We start from the raw sequence: 14,928 nt of genomic DNA on the forward strand, positions 1-14,928 counted from the left end.
GGTAAAAAATACCATCAAACATGAAATGGCATAACAAAGGTAGCCAGTGTGAACAAAAATAAGTAAGGTATCCTATGGAGAGCTGGACAATTTTAAAAAGCTGACATCACTAAATCAAGTGCTGTGTTATGGGGAACGATGGTATATAAAGACTCCACATCTAAGACTGTCAAGATAGTCTCGGATAGTCATTTTGTGGGTCACTGCTGAAACCAGGGCATCTACCCTAGGAATCCAGTAGATTATTCTTATCTTATAGTGGTAGTGGGGAGATCGTATTCATAAGTCTGCCCCTTTTCAACCCCCCTTGAGGGGAAACCCATTCAATTAGCATCATACTCTCCAGAGCAGGATGTAAAGGGAAGGCTTCTGGGGGCCTCAAGAAACCTTGCAGGATCAGGTCCCCTTCCATCTGGTTGTCTTCCTTGAAGCTAGAGATCTTAAAAGCAGCCATCACATTAGTAATCAATGCAGGCAGTTCTTCCCTGCAAAATAACTTCACCACAGAGGTCTCTTCTTTCAAGGAACATTCTCCTTCCTCTGGAGAATCTATGAGGACAGAGTGATCAAAGTCTCCCCTAGACATGGAGCCTTCCAAAGATTCCTGTGTGAAAATCTGGGTGAAGGAGGCTGCAAAGGTTAAAAGTATTCAACAGGCATGGACATTGTTTAAAAATATAACCCTAGAGGCGCAGTCCATATGTATTCCTCACATTAAGGAAGGCAAAACGATTACCAACATGGTTAAAAGGTGATGTGAAAGAGGCTATTTTAGCCAAAAAAAATCCTTCAAAAATTGGAAGAAGGATCCATCTGAAGAAAATAGGATAAAACATAAGCATTGTCAAGTTAAGTGTAAAACATTGATAAGACAGGCAAAGAGAGAATTTGAAATGAAGTTGGCCATAGAGGCAAAAACTCATAATAAACCATTTTTAAATATATCCGAAGCAAGAAACCTGTGAGGGAGTCGGTTGGACCATTAGATGACAGAGGGGTTAAAGGGGCTCTTAGGGAAGATAAGGCCATTGCAGAAAGACTAAATGAATTCTTTGCTTCCGTGTTTACTAATGAGGATGTTGGGGAGATACCAGTTCCGGAGATGGTTTTCAGGGGTGATGAGTCAGATGAAATGAACGAAATCACTGTGAACCTGGAAGATGTAGTAGGCCAGATTGACAAACTAAAGAGTAGCAAATCACCTGGTCCGGATGGTATGCATCCTAGGGTACTGAAGGAAATCAAAAATGAAATTACTGATCTATTAGTTAAAATTTGTAACCTATCATTAAAATCATCCATTGTACTTGAAGACTGGAGGGTGGCCATTGTAACCCCAATATTTAAAAAAGGCTCCAAGGGCAATCCGGGTAACTATAGACCAGTGAGAATTACTTCAGTGCCGGGAAAAATAGTGGAAACTATTCTCAAGATCAAAATCATAGAGCATATAGAAAGACATGGTTTAATGGAACACAGTCAACTGGATTTACCCAAGGGATGTCTTGCCTAACAAATCTGCTTCATTTTTTGAAGGGGTTAATAAACATGTGGATAAAGGTGAACCGGTAGATGTAGAGTATTTGGATTTTCAGAAGGCGTTTGACAAAGTCCCTCATGAGAGGCTTCTAAGAAAACTAAAAAGTCATGGGATAGGAGGCGATGTCCTTTCGTGGATTACAAACTAGTTAAAAGACAGGAAACAGAGTAGGATTAAATGGTCAATTTTCTCAGTGGAAAAGGGTAAACAGCGGAGTGCCTCAGGGATCTGTACTTGGACCGGTGCTTTTCTATATATATATATATATATATATAAATGATCTGGAAAGGAATACGAGTGAGGTTATCAAATTTGCGGATGATACAAAATTATTCAGAGTAGTTAAATCACAAGCGGATTGTGATACATTACAGGAGGACCTTGCAAGACTAGAAGATTGGGCATCCAAATGGCAGATGAAATTTAATGTGTACAAGTGCAAGGTGTTGCATAGAGGGAAAAATAACCCTTGCTGTAATTACACGATGTTAGGTTCCATTTTAGGAGCTACCACCCAGGAAAAAGATCTAGGCATCATAGTGGATAATACTTTAAAATCGTAAGCTCAGTGTGCTGCAGCAGTCAAAAAAGCAAACAATGTTAGGAATTATTAGGAAGGGAATGGTTAATAAAACGGAAAATGTCATAATGCCTCTATAATTGCTCCATGGTGAGACCGCACCTGGAATACTGTGTACAATTCTGGTCGCCGCATCTCAAAAAAATATATAGTTGTGATGGAGAAGGTACAGAGAAGGGCAACCAAAATGATTAAGGGCATGAAACAGCTCCCCTATGATGAAAGGCTGAAGAGGTTAGGGCTGTTCAGCTTGGAGAAGAGACGGCTGAGGGGGGATATGACAGAGGTCTTTAAGATCATGAAAGGTCTTGAATGAGTAGATGTGAATTGGTTATTTACACTTTCGAATAATGGAAGGACTAGGGGCATTCCATGAAGTTAGCAAGTAGCACATTTAAGATTAATCGTAGAAAATTCTTTTTCACTCAACGCACAATAAAGCTCTGGAATTTATTCTTGGAGGAGAAGTCCATTACGGCTATTAATTAAATTTACTTAGGGAATAGCCACTGCTATGAATTGCATCATTGGCATGGGATCTTCTTAGTGTTTGGGTAATTGCCAGTTTCTTGTAGCCTGGTTTGGCCTCTGTTGGAAACAGGATGCTGGGCTTGATGGACCCTTGGTCTGACCCAGCATGGCAATTTCTTATGTTCTTAGGTATTTATGGCAGCCCTAGGTCACTTATGGGGTGATCCCCTATAGTTGGAAGCATGAGAATGTATGGGTAGGGAAGGAACTGGTCCCATCCCAGGCTTTTGCACAGAGCAGAAGAACTGGTGCATGATGAGCACAAATTCTGGAGAAAATGCCTTAGTGACGCCTGAAGGAATCTCACCTGTGGGTCCTGATGGCCTGTGTCTACCCTGGACTGAGACTTCACACCCTTCTTTCCTACCTAGGAGGAATCTGAAGTGGGGCCTGAGAACCTAAGTCCACACAGGACCTGGAGGCTTTCTGGATCTGAGGTACTCAACCCTGGAGTCACTGCTGAAATTGCCCGAGTGCCTATTCCCAAAGATGGCCCTGCTAACTCTTCCTGCTCCTCCTAGGTTGGGAGGGGGGAGGACAGGAATTTGCACCTGCCATCTCTTGCAATAGTTGTTCCATTTCCCAATCACAAGCAGGGCAGAGGAAGCCTGCTACAATGGGGAGCCGTCTGTTATCACAGATGGCTCCCCATTGTAGCAGGCGGTATCTATTCTTTTTTTTTTTTTTGTGCTCCCACTGTGTGGAATGCTCATCTGCAAGGGGAAGGACAGGCTCTGCATGAGAAAGGCTGCCATGACCCGTCAGGGCCACCATGAAAGTTAAAAATAAGTCCCTGTACTTCTGGGCCCTATTAACCTTATTCTGCAGGATTCAGAACATTTCTCACCACCTCCAGGGCTGGCCCAGTAGCTGTGCCTTGGGGCCAGGATGCTGCATTAAGTCCTTCTTCCTTTCGTTCCACCCCTTTTAATGGTTCATCTTGGGTTTGTTTTTTTTTGCAACTTTATGCCACTAAACCTAAAGTAAATAGTAGGAAACAAGGAGAGAACGAGAAGGGGAGTCTAGCTCTTGCCCTGCTACTCATCCCACTTCCCTATTGCTCACAAGAGATGGGAACCCCCTTTCAGGACTGCTCAACTCCAACCCCCCCTAGGGGTACTGGAAGCAAGCCTAAGGGAAAGCTCTATTAGAATAAAAGGAAGGTTGATTGTTTTCTTCTCTCTCTAAGAGTGAGCTTCTACTGAGAAAAGCAGTCCCTAAAGACTGCTGACCCAGAAACCGGTAGGCTCAACTGGGCCGAAGACTAACCAGAACCCTGGGAGCGGATTAGAAACTTGAACTCATAAATTCACAACTGCTGGAGATAGAGACTACTAGCAGCTGCCTAAAGCCACACCTCCCTTATAGCTGGATGTGATGTCACAAGGGAAAAAGGTATGTCCTCTGTATCTGGCGGCTGTGGAGGGGGTAAACCAATGAGTAAGGACTGGTCTAGATGGAAGATAAGAAATAAAGTATTAGCTATGTTTTATTCTGCAGTATTTAAAAAGTTGGCATGCAAGAGGTACACGGAAGGCTTCATCGCTAGGTCACTATTTCAATTCCAGCTCATATTGGTAAGTACTGTATTTTTCGCTCCATAAGACGCACTTTTTTTCCCCCAAAAGTAGGGGGGAAATGTCTGTGCGTCTTATGGAGCAAATATTAAAAAACAAAAACAAAAAAAACCCCTACAAACCCCCCCCCCCCCCCCCAAGACTTGCCAAAAGTCCCTGGTGGTCCAGCAGGGGTCCGGGAGCGATTTCCTGCACTCAGGCCGTCGGCTCCCAGTATTCAAAATGGCGCCGATAGCCTTTGACCTTACTATGTCACAGGGGCTACCGGTGCCATTGGTCGGCCCCTGTCACATGGTAGGAGCAAAAAATACTGGTAGCCGACGGCCTGAGTGCAGGAGATCGCTCCCGGAGCCCCGTGGACCACCAGGGACTTTTGGCAAGTCTTGGGGGGGGGGGGAAATCAGGAGGGTAAGAGGTTGTAGTTAAATTTAAAGGGTTGGGATGGGGGAATGGGGGACAAAAAAAAAACAATTATATGCCCTCCCCTAATTTGCTCCATAAGACGCACAGATGCCCGGGAACAGAGCCGGTTTAGCACACCATTATTTATTTATTTTTTAATTTTCCCGCTCTGAATCCTAGGTGCGTCTTATGGTCAGGTGCGTTTTATGGAGCGAAAAATACGGTAGTTAAAAAGCTGGCCTACATGATATCAGCTGGTGGTCTCAGTCCAATTAAAGGAGCCAGAGTTGAAGCTTTCCCTTCATATCTTTACAAATAAGGATCTTCGGAGATTATCCCATGCTGTCCTGAATTCCACTACTGTTTTTGCCTCCACTGAATCCCCTAGCAGGCTGTCCCATGCACCCACTACCCTTTCCATGAAGAGATATTTTTTGATGATTCTCCTGATTCTAACCCCCTGAAAGCCTCATATCATGATAGCTTGTTCTAAAACTTACTTTCCACTAAAATAGGTTTGTCTCTTGTGTATTATTTATATCTTTTGAGGTATTTGAATCTCTCTATCAAATCTCCTGTGTCTCTTCTTGGGTTCCAAGTCTCATGTCATAGGGCTTTTAGTGCTGACACAGCACCATTTTGGTATCCCTGCTCTAGACCACCTCTATAACCTTTTGGATCAATGTTTTCCAGAACTGGACACAATACCCAAAGGGGCCGATGTAATACTATCCACACTAAAACAGGAGTTACATTTTAGCATGGGTTTTGGTTAACGCGTGCAGCAGAAACCAGCTATACCATGGGATGCATTAAACTAATGGCATGGAAATCCAGCATGAGTTTAAAAAAAAGTGCATTAAATTAAAAAAAAACAAAGTAGGAGTGTGCTTTAAAAACAGGGAGTAGGGAGGTAGGTGCTTAAAGTTGGAATGAGTGTGCCCAAAATGGTCTTGCATACAAAACTAGTGCTGTGCATCCCACCTTGGCCACAATCTTGCATACGAGGCCATTTGAGCAAGGCATGCCGAGTGAAATCAAAGGGAAAGCTCTCTGGGGCATCCACCTAAAGCCAAACAGTATGCTCTTTAGAGCTGTGCATCCTGACTAGGGCACAAAAGAGTATGAACTGTAAGGTTGTAGCTGCTCACTCCAGAGGACTTACCCTATTATTTCATTTGGCATGTCTTGCCCAAATGTCCTTGTGCATGAGAATGTGCCCAAGTCAGGATGCAATCTTGCATGCAAGATCATTGTACCACAGTGCCAGTGCATATTGTTCATTTGTAGGCACTCATTACAGAAAGTTTACGCTTTGATTTTACTTGCCATGGCTTGCCATAATGGGGCAGGCACCTATAGCTGAACAGTACACACTGGCACTGTGGCACAATGGTCTTTCATGCAAGATTAGCATTGTTCATCAGGGAGATGTGGAGGGGTGTGTATGTCCTTTCCCTATCCACTTTGTAGCCCTGTCCCCCCACCCCCAATGTGTGTCTGTGTTGGGGGGGGGGGGGGGGAGAGAGGGGGGTTAGTGTGGTAAGTGGGCTGTGTTTGGGGATGTGAATGGTGGGTGTAGGCAAAGTGTATGTGAGTACGGCTGGAGACAATTGAAATTGTTTCTGCTAGTATATCACTGGAAATTTAGCTTCTAAGTCTGAGGTGAAGTAGAAGTTAACTTGCATTTCTGGTGGCCATGTTATTCTATTGCTCTGCCCACATGTAGTGGTCTAGCTGTTTCTACCACACTGGCCACAAGAAATGTGAGGTCACTCTGCCCCAGACAAAGAAAGACATTACATTTTCAGTGTAAGCTCTCTGGGGAATGCAACGTCAGCTTAACAGTGATGCTGTGCAACCTGACTTTGGCGTACTGTTCAGCTGCAGGTTCCTTTCCCAGAGAACTTAAGCTGAAAATTTAACTCCTTCCAGGGGCCGAGGTGAAGAACCACGCTCCGCACATTACCTATCAGAAATGGGAGTTTACTTCACCTCAGACGCAGGAGATAAATTTCCAGTGTAAGCTCTTAAACACAGGTAGCAATCACAGCTTTTCTTGCTTTTCCCAAATAGCTAAACTATACGCACACAGTGGCTGTAAGTGCCTTCTCCAAAGAGCTTATTCTATGATTTCAATTGCCGTTCCTTGCCAAAACTGCCTTGGATGTGAGAATGGGCCTAAATGTTGAGATGCATAGAGCTAATCTCAGAGGGAAGGCATGACAAGTAAAATCAAAGCATAAGCTCTTTATGTAGTGCACCTACAGCTTAGCTGAACAAATTGTAAGCTCTGTGGGGTAGGCAGGTTAAAGAGTACACCAAAGTCGGGATGACCAGCAGTGGCGTACGGTTCATAACAGCTTCTGCTAGAAATTAAACTCCTGTGTCCGAGGTGGCAGAAACTCACATTTCTAGTGGCAGAAGTTATTCTATTGCTGTGCTAAGTTTCACAGAAGCAGCTAGACACTACCACACTGGTCACAGCAATAGAATATCATGGCTATCAGAAATGTGAGTTAAGTTTTACTTCTGCTCTGACCCAGGAGTTAGATTTCCAGCATTAAGAAAGAAATTATTCTTAACCTGATAATTTTCTTTCCATGAGTCCTACTAGAACATGGGATTTCCCTGTTCCTCAGCTGCTAAAGACAGAGAGCACACCCTTCCTGACTTCACCTTTTGTCATAAAGGGGGAGTGCTCGTAGGCTTTGCCAGTAGCCTCCTGTGAAAGTGACCGGACAAGGACCCTACTTCTGCACCCTTTATATATACTGTACTGTTTGAGTGTGGCTCCTTGCATGATTCCACTATGGCCCTTGTCTTTCTGGGTGGGACTTGGACTGGTCTGATAGCACTCAAAAAAATTATCAGGTAAGAATAATTTAACTTTTATGCTCCTTAGTGGACCACAAAAGAGAAGGGCAGCCTCCCATGCCACAATAGCAAGACAGATCAATACATCATCTCCTCAGCATATACTCTCAATGCTAAGCGGGCACCAGCGGTGCAATGTACACACTCCACAAGAGCACAGATATCTTCTAGGATAAAAACATCATTAGGCTCCCCAGGGGAGATTTTCACAGCCGCCACTTGGTCATTCCTGCACTTATTCTCCAAGCATTACAGACCAGACATTCAAGTGGACGAGGCTACCTTCGGATCTGGGGTTCTCAAAGCAGCACTGTCTTCCTCCTTCCCTGCCTAGGGGTAGCAGCCATATCTCCCAGTGTAATGAACTGGCCTAGCAAGCAAAAAGGAATAGCCTGTTGGATTTCCTGAATGAATTTGTTACCTTCAGGAACCGTATTATTACCCGCCGAACATCCAGTAGGTGAAGGTTACTCTGCTTCCCTTAACATTCCTTCCTCCTGAAAGCTGGAGAAATGAGGGCCCAAATTTAAAGGTGACCAAATGAGGGGATATCATTAAGTAGGGCTCTCTACATGCGAGTGCTTACAGCTCTGAGATTAGTTTGGCGGAGCACATTGCTATTAAAAAAAAACAGCTTTTAATGAATTTTCTTTAATGGATGCTCCCTTCAAGGTTTCAAAGTGTGGATCAGCTGGTGTCCTGAAGACTACATTAAGGTCCCACTGAGGAAAGACAGCCTGAACTGCCGGTGAATCCCCTTCGCCCCCTTACAAAGTGCACCACATCAGGATGTGCAGCTATTTGGGTGCCTTTAATGCAGCCCCTGTAGTATGAATTGGCTGTCACCTGTATCTTCAATGATTTGAAGGCTAGACTCTTGTCTAAGCCCTTCTGCAAGGAATCTAGGATTTGAGGACTACGTGCCTTTAATAGTGCAATTCCTATTTCCTGACAAATTGCCTCAAATAGCTTCCAGACTCTGACATAGAGTAATGAGGTTGATACCTTATGGGCCTTCAGCATAGTGGCCATCACCACCTGTGAACATCCTCTCTTCGCAGACATGCTCTTTCAAGGGCCAGGCATAAGACAGAATGGAGCTGGATCTTCCTTTGGTACTGGGCCCTGCCACAGTAATTGATGCTCTCTAGCAAACTGTAATGAGGCCTGCTCTCTAGCAAACTGTAATGAGGCCTGCACTAAAAGTATGACCAGGTCTGCATACCAAGACCTCTTTGGCCAGTCCAGATCTATCCATAATGCCTTTGACAGGTGCTTTTCCACCCTCTATTACCTTGCAAATCAATAACAAAGGTGGAAACACATATAGAAGTCTGTCTTTGGGCCAGGGGAGGATTACATTCCAGAGGCATAGATGCTATATTTCCTTGTGGCAACTGATGAATCAGTTTGTTTTTGCATTGACTCAGGTTTCCATTAGGTCCATCACCAGGAGTTCCCCAGCACTCCACTATCATGTGGAATGCTTCTTGGCAGAGTTCCCACTCCCCTAGGTCCAGCTTTTTTTCTGCTGAGAAAATCTGCTTGCACATTTTCCCTTCCTGCCATATACACTGCTGCTAATTGGGAGAGGTTTCTTTCTGTCCAAATGAGTATCCAGCTCATCAGATCTGCCAGTCTGGGGCTGCACGTTCCTCTCTGTTTGTTCATGTTTGCCAATGCAAAAGCACTGTCTGAGAATATTCTGACTGCCTTCCCTTCTAACAAAGTCCAGAAGGCCTGCAATGCCAGGCTGATAGCCCTTACTTCCAACCTACTGATCAGCCAAAGCGCCTCTTAGTTTGACTAGGTCCCTTGGGCCAGGTGGCCTTGACAATGAATTCACTACTCACTCAATCTGACATCTGTGGTGGCTCCAGACGTACGCTCTGCCACCTATCAGGAAACCTGCAGGTGACACTCAATTGTGAGAAGCTGGGGACCAGTGAGCTAGCAGCATATGCTGTAATGAGCATATATGTGCTCTTCCCATGGGACCTTCTATGGTTGCTGTCATAGGTGGATAATCCAATACCCTGGAAGGATTTAGCAAGCAAAATAACCTTACTTGCTCCATTATCTTTGGGGGGGGGGGGGGGGAGATACACCCATCCTTCTCTTGCATCGAACAGAGCTCCTAAGAACTCTAGAGCTTGCGAAGTCTCCAGGTTGCTCTTTGTGTACTTTACTATCCAGCCCAGCCTTTCCAGGAACTGGATCAATGTGGCCAATACCTGTCCGTTCTTGCTCTGATAAGCCAGTATTCTAAATAAGGATGTTTCTAATTTCCTGCCTGCATAGAGCTGCTGCTACTACAACCATGACCTTGGTGAAGGTCCTCATGGTGTTGCAAGTCTAAAGGGTAGGGCCTGAAACTGAAAATAATGACCCAACAGACAAAAACAAAAGTAATTTTTAAGAGGAAACCCTCAAAGGAATGTGGAGATAAGTCCCCGCCAGGTCCAATGATGTCAGAAACTCTCCATTTATTATGGCTGCCACGACCAAGCAAAGTCTGAAATGGGGTAACCTCAGGCACCTGTTGACACCCTTCAAATGCAAAAGAGGATGAAAAGTGCCATCTTTATTTGAAACAAAGTAAATTGAATATGCTCCTTCCTACTGTTTCTAAGTCCTGCAATCTTTGCAGGGTTCCCTTTTGACTTGCGACATACAGGGAGAAATCAAACATATTCAGAATTGGGAAGACGCACTCTGGTACATAGCCTTTTAAAATTATTTCCAGGACCCACTGGTCCGATGTGATCTGGGCCCACTATAGTTAATACCTCGATAGGCCTCCATCCATTGGGAGTACTGGATATCATTGCTGGGAGCAACTTCCCCCTGCGACTACAAATGGGTCTGTTCTCGGCCTCTTAGCCCCACCCCAACCAAAAGGACTGGGACCTGCCTCTTGCCTCTCTGAGCCACCAATGTTCCCAATGCTTCGGTCTTACATTGGTACCTAAATTGTTGGTGTCTAATCCCTTGAGTGAATGATGGGTTTTTATCTTCTGGGAGTCTCTAAGTTTTGACTCCCCCCCCAACTCCTTCACTAAATTTCTCTAGTTCTACCCCAAAGAGTATTCTCCCTTAAAGGGGAATTTGCACAGCTGAGCTTTGGATGCTGAGTCTACTGCCTAACTGCCTAGGTCAGAGGAACCTAGGCACCTGATCCACCAGAAAGGCAACTGCTGACTCCAGGAGTGCAATTTACTGGCTTTGGGAGAGTTGCAGGATACAGCATAAGGTTACACATGCAACATATCCACCACAAATTGAAGCCTGCATCGCCATGGTTCCTGTGAAGAAGGCTTGCTTCAGCACAGCTTCTATTTTCCTATCCTGAGGATCTGGTTAAGGCTGTACCACTCTCTACAGAGATGGTAGTCTTGCTAGCTACTGCCAAAACTAAGGCATCCACTCTTGAGATCCGCAGTAGACTCTTATCTCCTGCAGATAGGGGGTATAAATTTCCCCATAAACCTGCCTCCTTTGAAACCTCCTAGTGGGAAGTCCCATTCTTCCAGACCATTTGCTTTAAGGCATCATATAGGGGACAAGCACTTGAATGCTTTCTTATGCCTTGCAGGATGGGGGTCTCCCTCTGTGGGGTTTTCTGCCTTGGAGCTTGATATCTTAAGAGCTCCCTGCACCCCCACAATGAGGGCTGCAAATTCCTCCTTAATGAAGAGACTGACCATCAAAGAGCTGCACTCTTCTCATGAGCCCTTCCCCTCATCTTGTGAGGATAGGGGTCCACTTAGCTCTCAGTCATAAACTGACCAGTCCTTTTTGCCAGATTCTGGCATGGAGGTGCTAACAGGGGACGATCTGGGGCTCAGAATATCCTGCAACCTTACAGAAGTCCAATAAGGGGGCTGAGGCTATCACTGAACCAGGCTTCTGCACAGTGCAGAAAGCCTGGTGTATGAACAAAACAAAGACTGGTGAAAATCCTGTGGGACATACACCAGTGAGGGTTCCTGACAGGATCTGGCCCAATGTCTTGCCCTACAGCCATCCTGCTACTTGGCCATTCTCTTCCAAAAGAGGGGGAAACGGCCTGAGTCGCCCCAAGGGCAACTGCTCATCCTCCCCTGGGAACAATTCAGCGGCTGTCCCAGCAACCCCCTATGGTACTTCCACCACAACTGGGGAATCTTCCTAGGGCCTTTCAGAAGAGAACTGGCCTATATCTGCATCGCAGGCCAGGCAAATTGAGTCTGCTGCCATGGGGAGCCTCCTGCTCCTGCAGGAGAGGTACCTGCAGTGCTGCAACATTCTCTATAGTTTTTATTGCTAACCGCAACTTCCTGCAACTACCTGGCCTGCTTCCATACAGTACAGTGCGCTCTAGGCCTTCACTACCCAACTGTTCCCTTCCCCAGTACTCACCACCGCCAGGAGCAAGGCTCGCAATCCATAGTCACTCAGCTGCATTGCTAGCTACGGCTCCCCTTCAGCTGAAGACTTCTTTCCTGCCTCTTTTTTTTTTTTTTTTTTTAAACTTTATTGCTCCCTTTACTCCCTAGGGAGTATGGGTCTTCTTAGGAGGATCTTCAGTCCTAAAGAACAGGGGTCCTAGCCTAGGAGCCTACAACTAGGGGAGGACCCACCTGAGAGGCAGATGCACTGGGAAAAGTTACCCCAAAGGGTAGTTAATATAGGACCTCAACAAGCTGAGATCAGGCAAGGGCCGAACCCTGACTCTGGGAGCTTCAGCAATCCACCCACACTTGTGCGCAGCTGCTTATGGCAGATACTACTGGCAAGGTCTATGACTAATCCCCCTTTTCTAACAAAGAGTGAAGTCATGAAGGGGGTGTGCCCTCTGTCTCCAGCAGCCGAGAAATGGGGAAATCCCAAGTTTAATGGACTGGCCTAGGAGGCAAAAAGGAAATGTGACTTAAGCTGTCTAACCTTTAGTGCACCTCTTTGCATTGCTGGGAAATAGCTAATGCTTTCTTTTACATGGATTCTGCTTGCACCTGCACTAATTTTAACACTGGATTTACTCCTGTTTTAGTACATTTTTTTTCTGAGTTAAAATCCCTATTAAATACCAGGGTAAACAACACAAAAAATGCATGCTGAAGCATGAGTAGAAACCAGCATTATCATCATCACACCTTATTACATTGGCTCCAAAGTGAAATCTCACCAATGAACTACACAACAGCATGGTCACCTCTCTTTTTCCACTGGTGATACCTCTCCCTAGGCACCCTAGGATTCCTCAGGCTCCAGCCACTGCCTTAATGCACTGTTTCATTACCTGGAGATCATCAGATATCATCAAGGCCTAAATTTCTTTCCTGCCTGGTGCACACAAAATACATGACCCTGCACTATTTTTTGTATTAAATCATTCTGCCTACTACCTCAGGACGGCCCCTCTGTTACAGACTTTAATGTCAAATACACATAAATAATCTTTTCCTCCACAATATCACCCAGGAAGCCACAGGACCAATCCTTATGGCACCCCTCTCATCACCTTCGTGCCGTACCAGTACCCTCTGCTGTCTATCACTCAACCAGTTACCAATCCAGTCCAATACCTGAGGACCCACCCCCAGGCTGTTCAGTTTATTTATGAAAAAGACAGTATCAAAAGTTTTACTGAACTACAAATATAATCACATCTAGCATATGCTCTTGATCTAGTTCTCTGATCACATAATAACTTCATCAGATTTAACTGATATAACCTCCTGGTTATATCAGTTATGTGCTGGTTTAGATCATGCAACTTTCTAGATACTTCACTACCCTTTCCTTCAATAGTCAATTGTTTTAACCATCACCAAGGTCAAACTAACTGGCCTAAAAGTATCAACATCATCCCTATTCATTTATTTTGAAGCTGCACTTTTATGAAACAATCCAACATCTGCTCTTCTCTATTCTTCTAAAGCCTCTCCTATCTCCAAATACCCCACCCTACCTCAGAGCTATCAGACGGGGTGGATGAAGCAGGTGATTACCAGGGTGCCAGGCACCTCAGCAGGAGATAGGTTAAGGCACCTGAGCTACATCTTTCTGCTAAATTGACAGGAGCTCGCCAGACTTCCTAAGTGGCAGCATCATCAAATGGGGACCAGGCCAGCCAGCCAAATCATCAAGAGAGCCCAGGCCCCTGCAGCCAGCACCATATCCCTGGACTGTGCAAGTTAATGCTTGGCCAGAGGAGCATGCATAACTCCACACAAACCCTTTCTTCTGTAAAGGGTGTGGCATTAACACCACTACCATATGTACCCTGCCAACATGACTCTGCCTCTCCCATTGTCTACTGGTGTTAAGATAGAACTGTGGGCCTTTATGGGCACATAGTTAAGGTAAACATTATCAAACCTCTAACAAGCTTACCTCTATTTGACTTGCAAATGAACCTTGTAAAAAGCACCCTTCAGTTTATTATTTTTAAAAAAAAGTCTCAGCCTCAAAATATGAACAAATAAGTACCTAGTATAGCTCTACAATATCTCTGTTTCTATAGACACATAAAGAATAAAATATTGTAAGGTACTGGGCGCTTGTTATCCGTTCCTATTTTATAAGAAAGGTAGGCCACATAGAGATTTGAGTAACAGAAGACCATAAGGACAACTTGAGTGCCCCACTACTTCTCATCTAGAAGGGATCCGATTATAAACAATTCCCACCATGGGTACTCAATATATACTAGAAGATCCCATTCAGGAGAAAAACAATTTAATTGATCAATCATAGAAGGGGGGTTTCTGTGGGAGCCTCCTTTACTCTGCTTACCAAAGGCTGCCCTGGGTTCACGGGAAGAAAGCGAGGAGAGACGACCTCTGAGCTGTGTTAGGGGCAGAGGAAGCACTGGAAGGGCAACAACCAGGAGGCAGCAGAAGAGGATGGGCCCCGGCTCCCTTCCAAGCGTCAACAGAGGAAGAAGTCAAAACATTCACCACCCAGAGCTTAAACGCAATCCAGAAGGCACGGCCTCGGAGGCCTCCCCGCGCACACCCTACCGCACCGCACTGTTACCTCTTAGGCGCCGGCTGGTCCATGTCTAGTTCGGGGGCTTTACCATTCGCCAGTCCGCCAAACTTCACACTACTTCCATGCCGCTGCCACGAAAAATCCCACCCCGGGGACAGCACAGACGCCACCGGGAGAAGCCCGCCCACCAACCACCGGCTCATTGGCGGACGCACTCGGATGCTGGCGACGGATTGGATACTCAGGAAGTCAAGAGCGAGTTGGCCGAAAACAGCCAATCGGCAGCCCTCTCGGGCACAACACAGACGCGCAAGTGCATGCCGGGAAGAGAATGGGCGGGAGAGCGGGGGCGGGGTTAAGGAGGAAAACTGGAAGTGAGCGTGAGAATCTTGAATGGGATGGGCTTGAGAGTAGGATGAGTTGTTGCTGTCGCTGAAAGTGAT

At 45.5% G+C, this 14,928-nt stretch overlaps 1 protein-coding gene across 1 annotated transcript in view; it reads right to left on the bottom strand.

Moving 5' to 3' along the window:
* Positions 1 to 14,670, bottom strand: part of STK3 (serine/threonine kinase 3) — a 671,555-nt gene extending 656,885 nt beyond the window's left edge. Inside the window, exon 1 of the mRNA XM_029591777.1 lies at positions 14,531 to 14,670. Coding sequence (XP_029447637.1) covers positions 14,531 to 14,553 — 23 coding nt within the window. The 5' untranslated portion in view covers positions 14,554 to 14,670. The remainder of the gene's footprint in view (positions 1 to 14,530) is intronic.
* Between the last annotated feature and the right edge of the window lie 258 nt (positions 14,671 to 14,928).

Source organism: Rhinatrema bivittatum, chromosome 2 (assembly GCF_901001135.1).
Source record: "Rhinatrema bivittatum chromosome 2, aRhiBiv1.1, whole genome shotgun sequence".
In the NCBI taxonomy this organism is placed as follows: Eukaryota; Metazoa; Chordata; class Amphibia; order Gymnophiona; family Rhinatrematidae; genus Rhinatrema; species Rhinatrema bivittatum.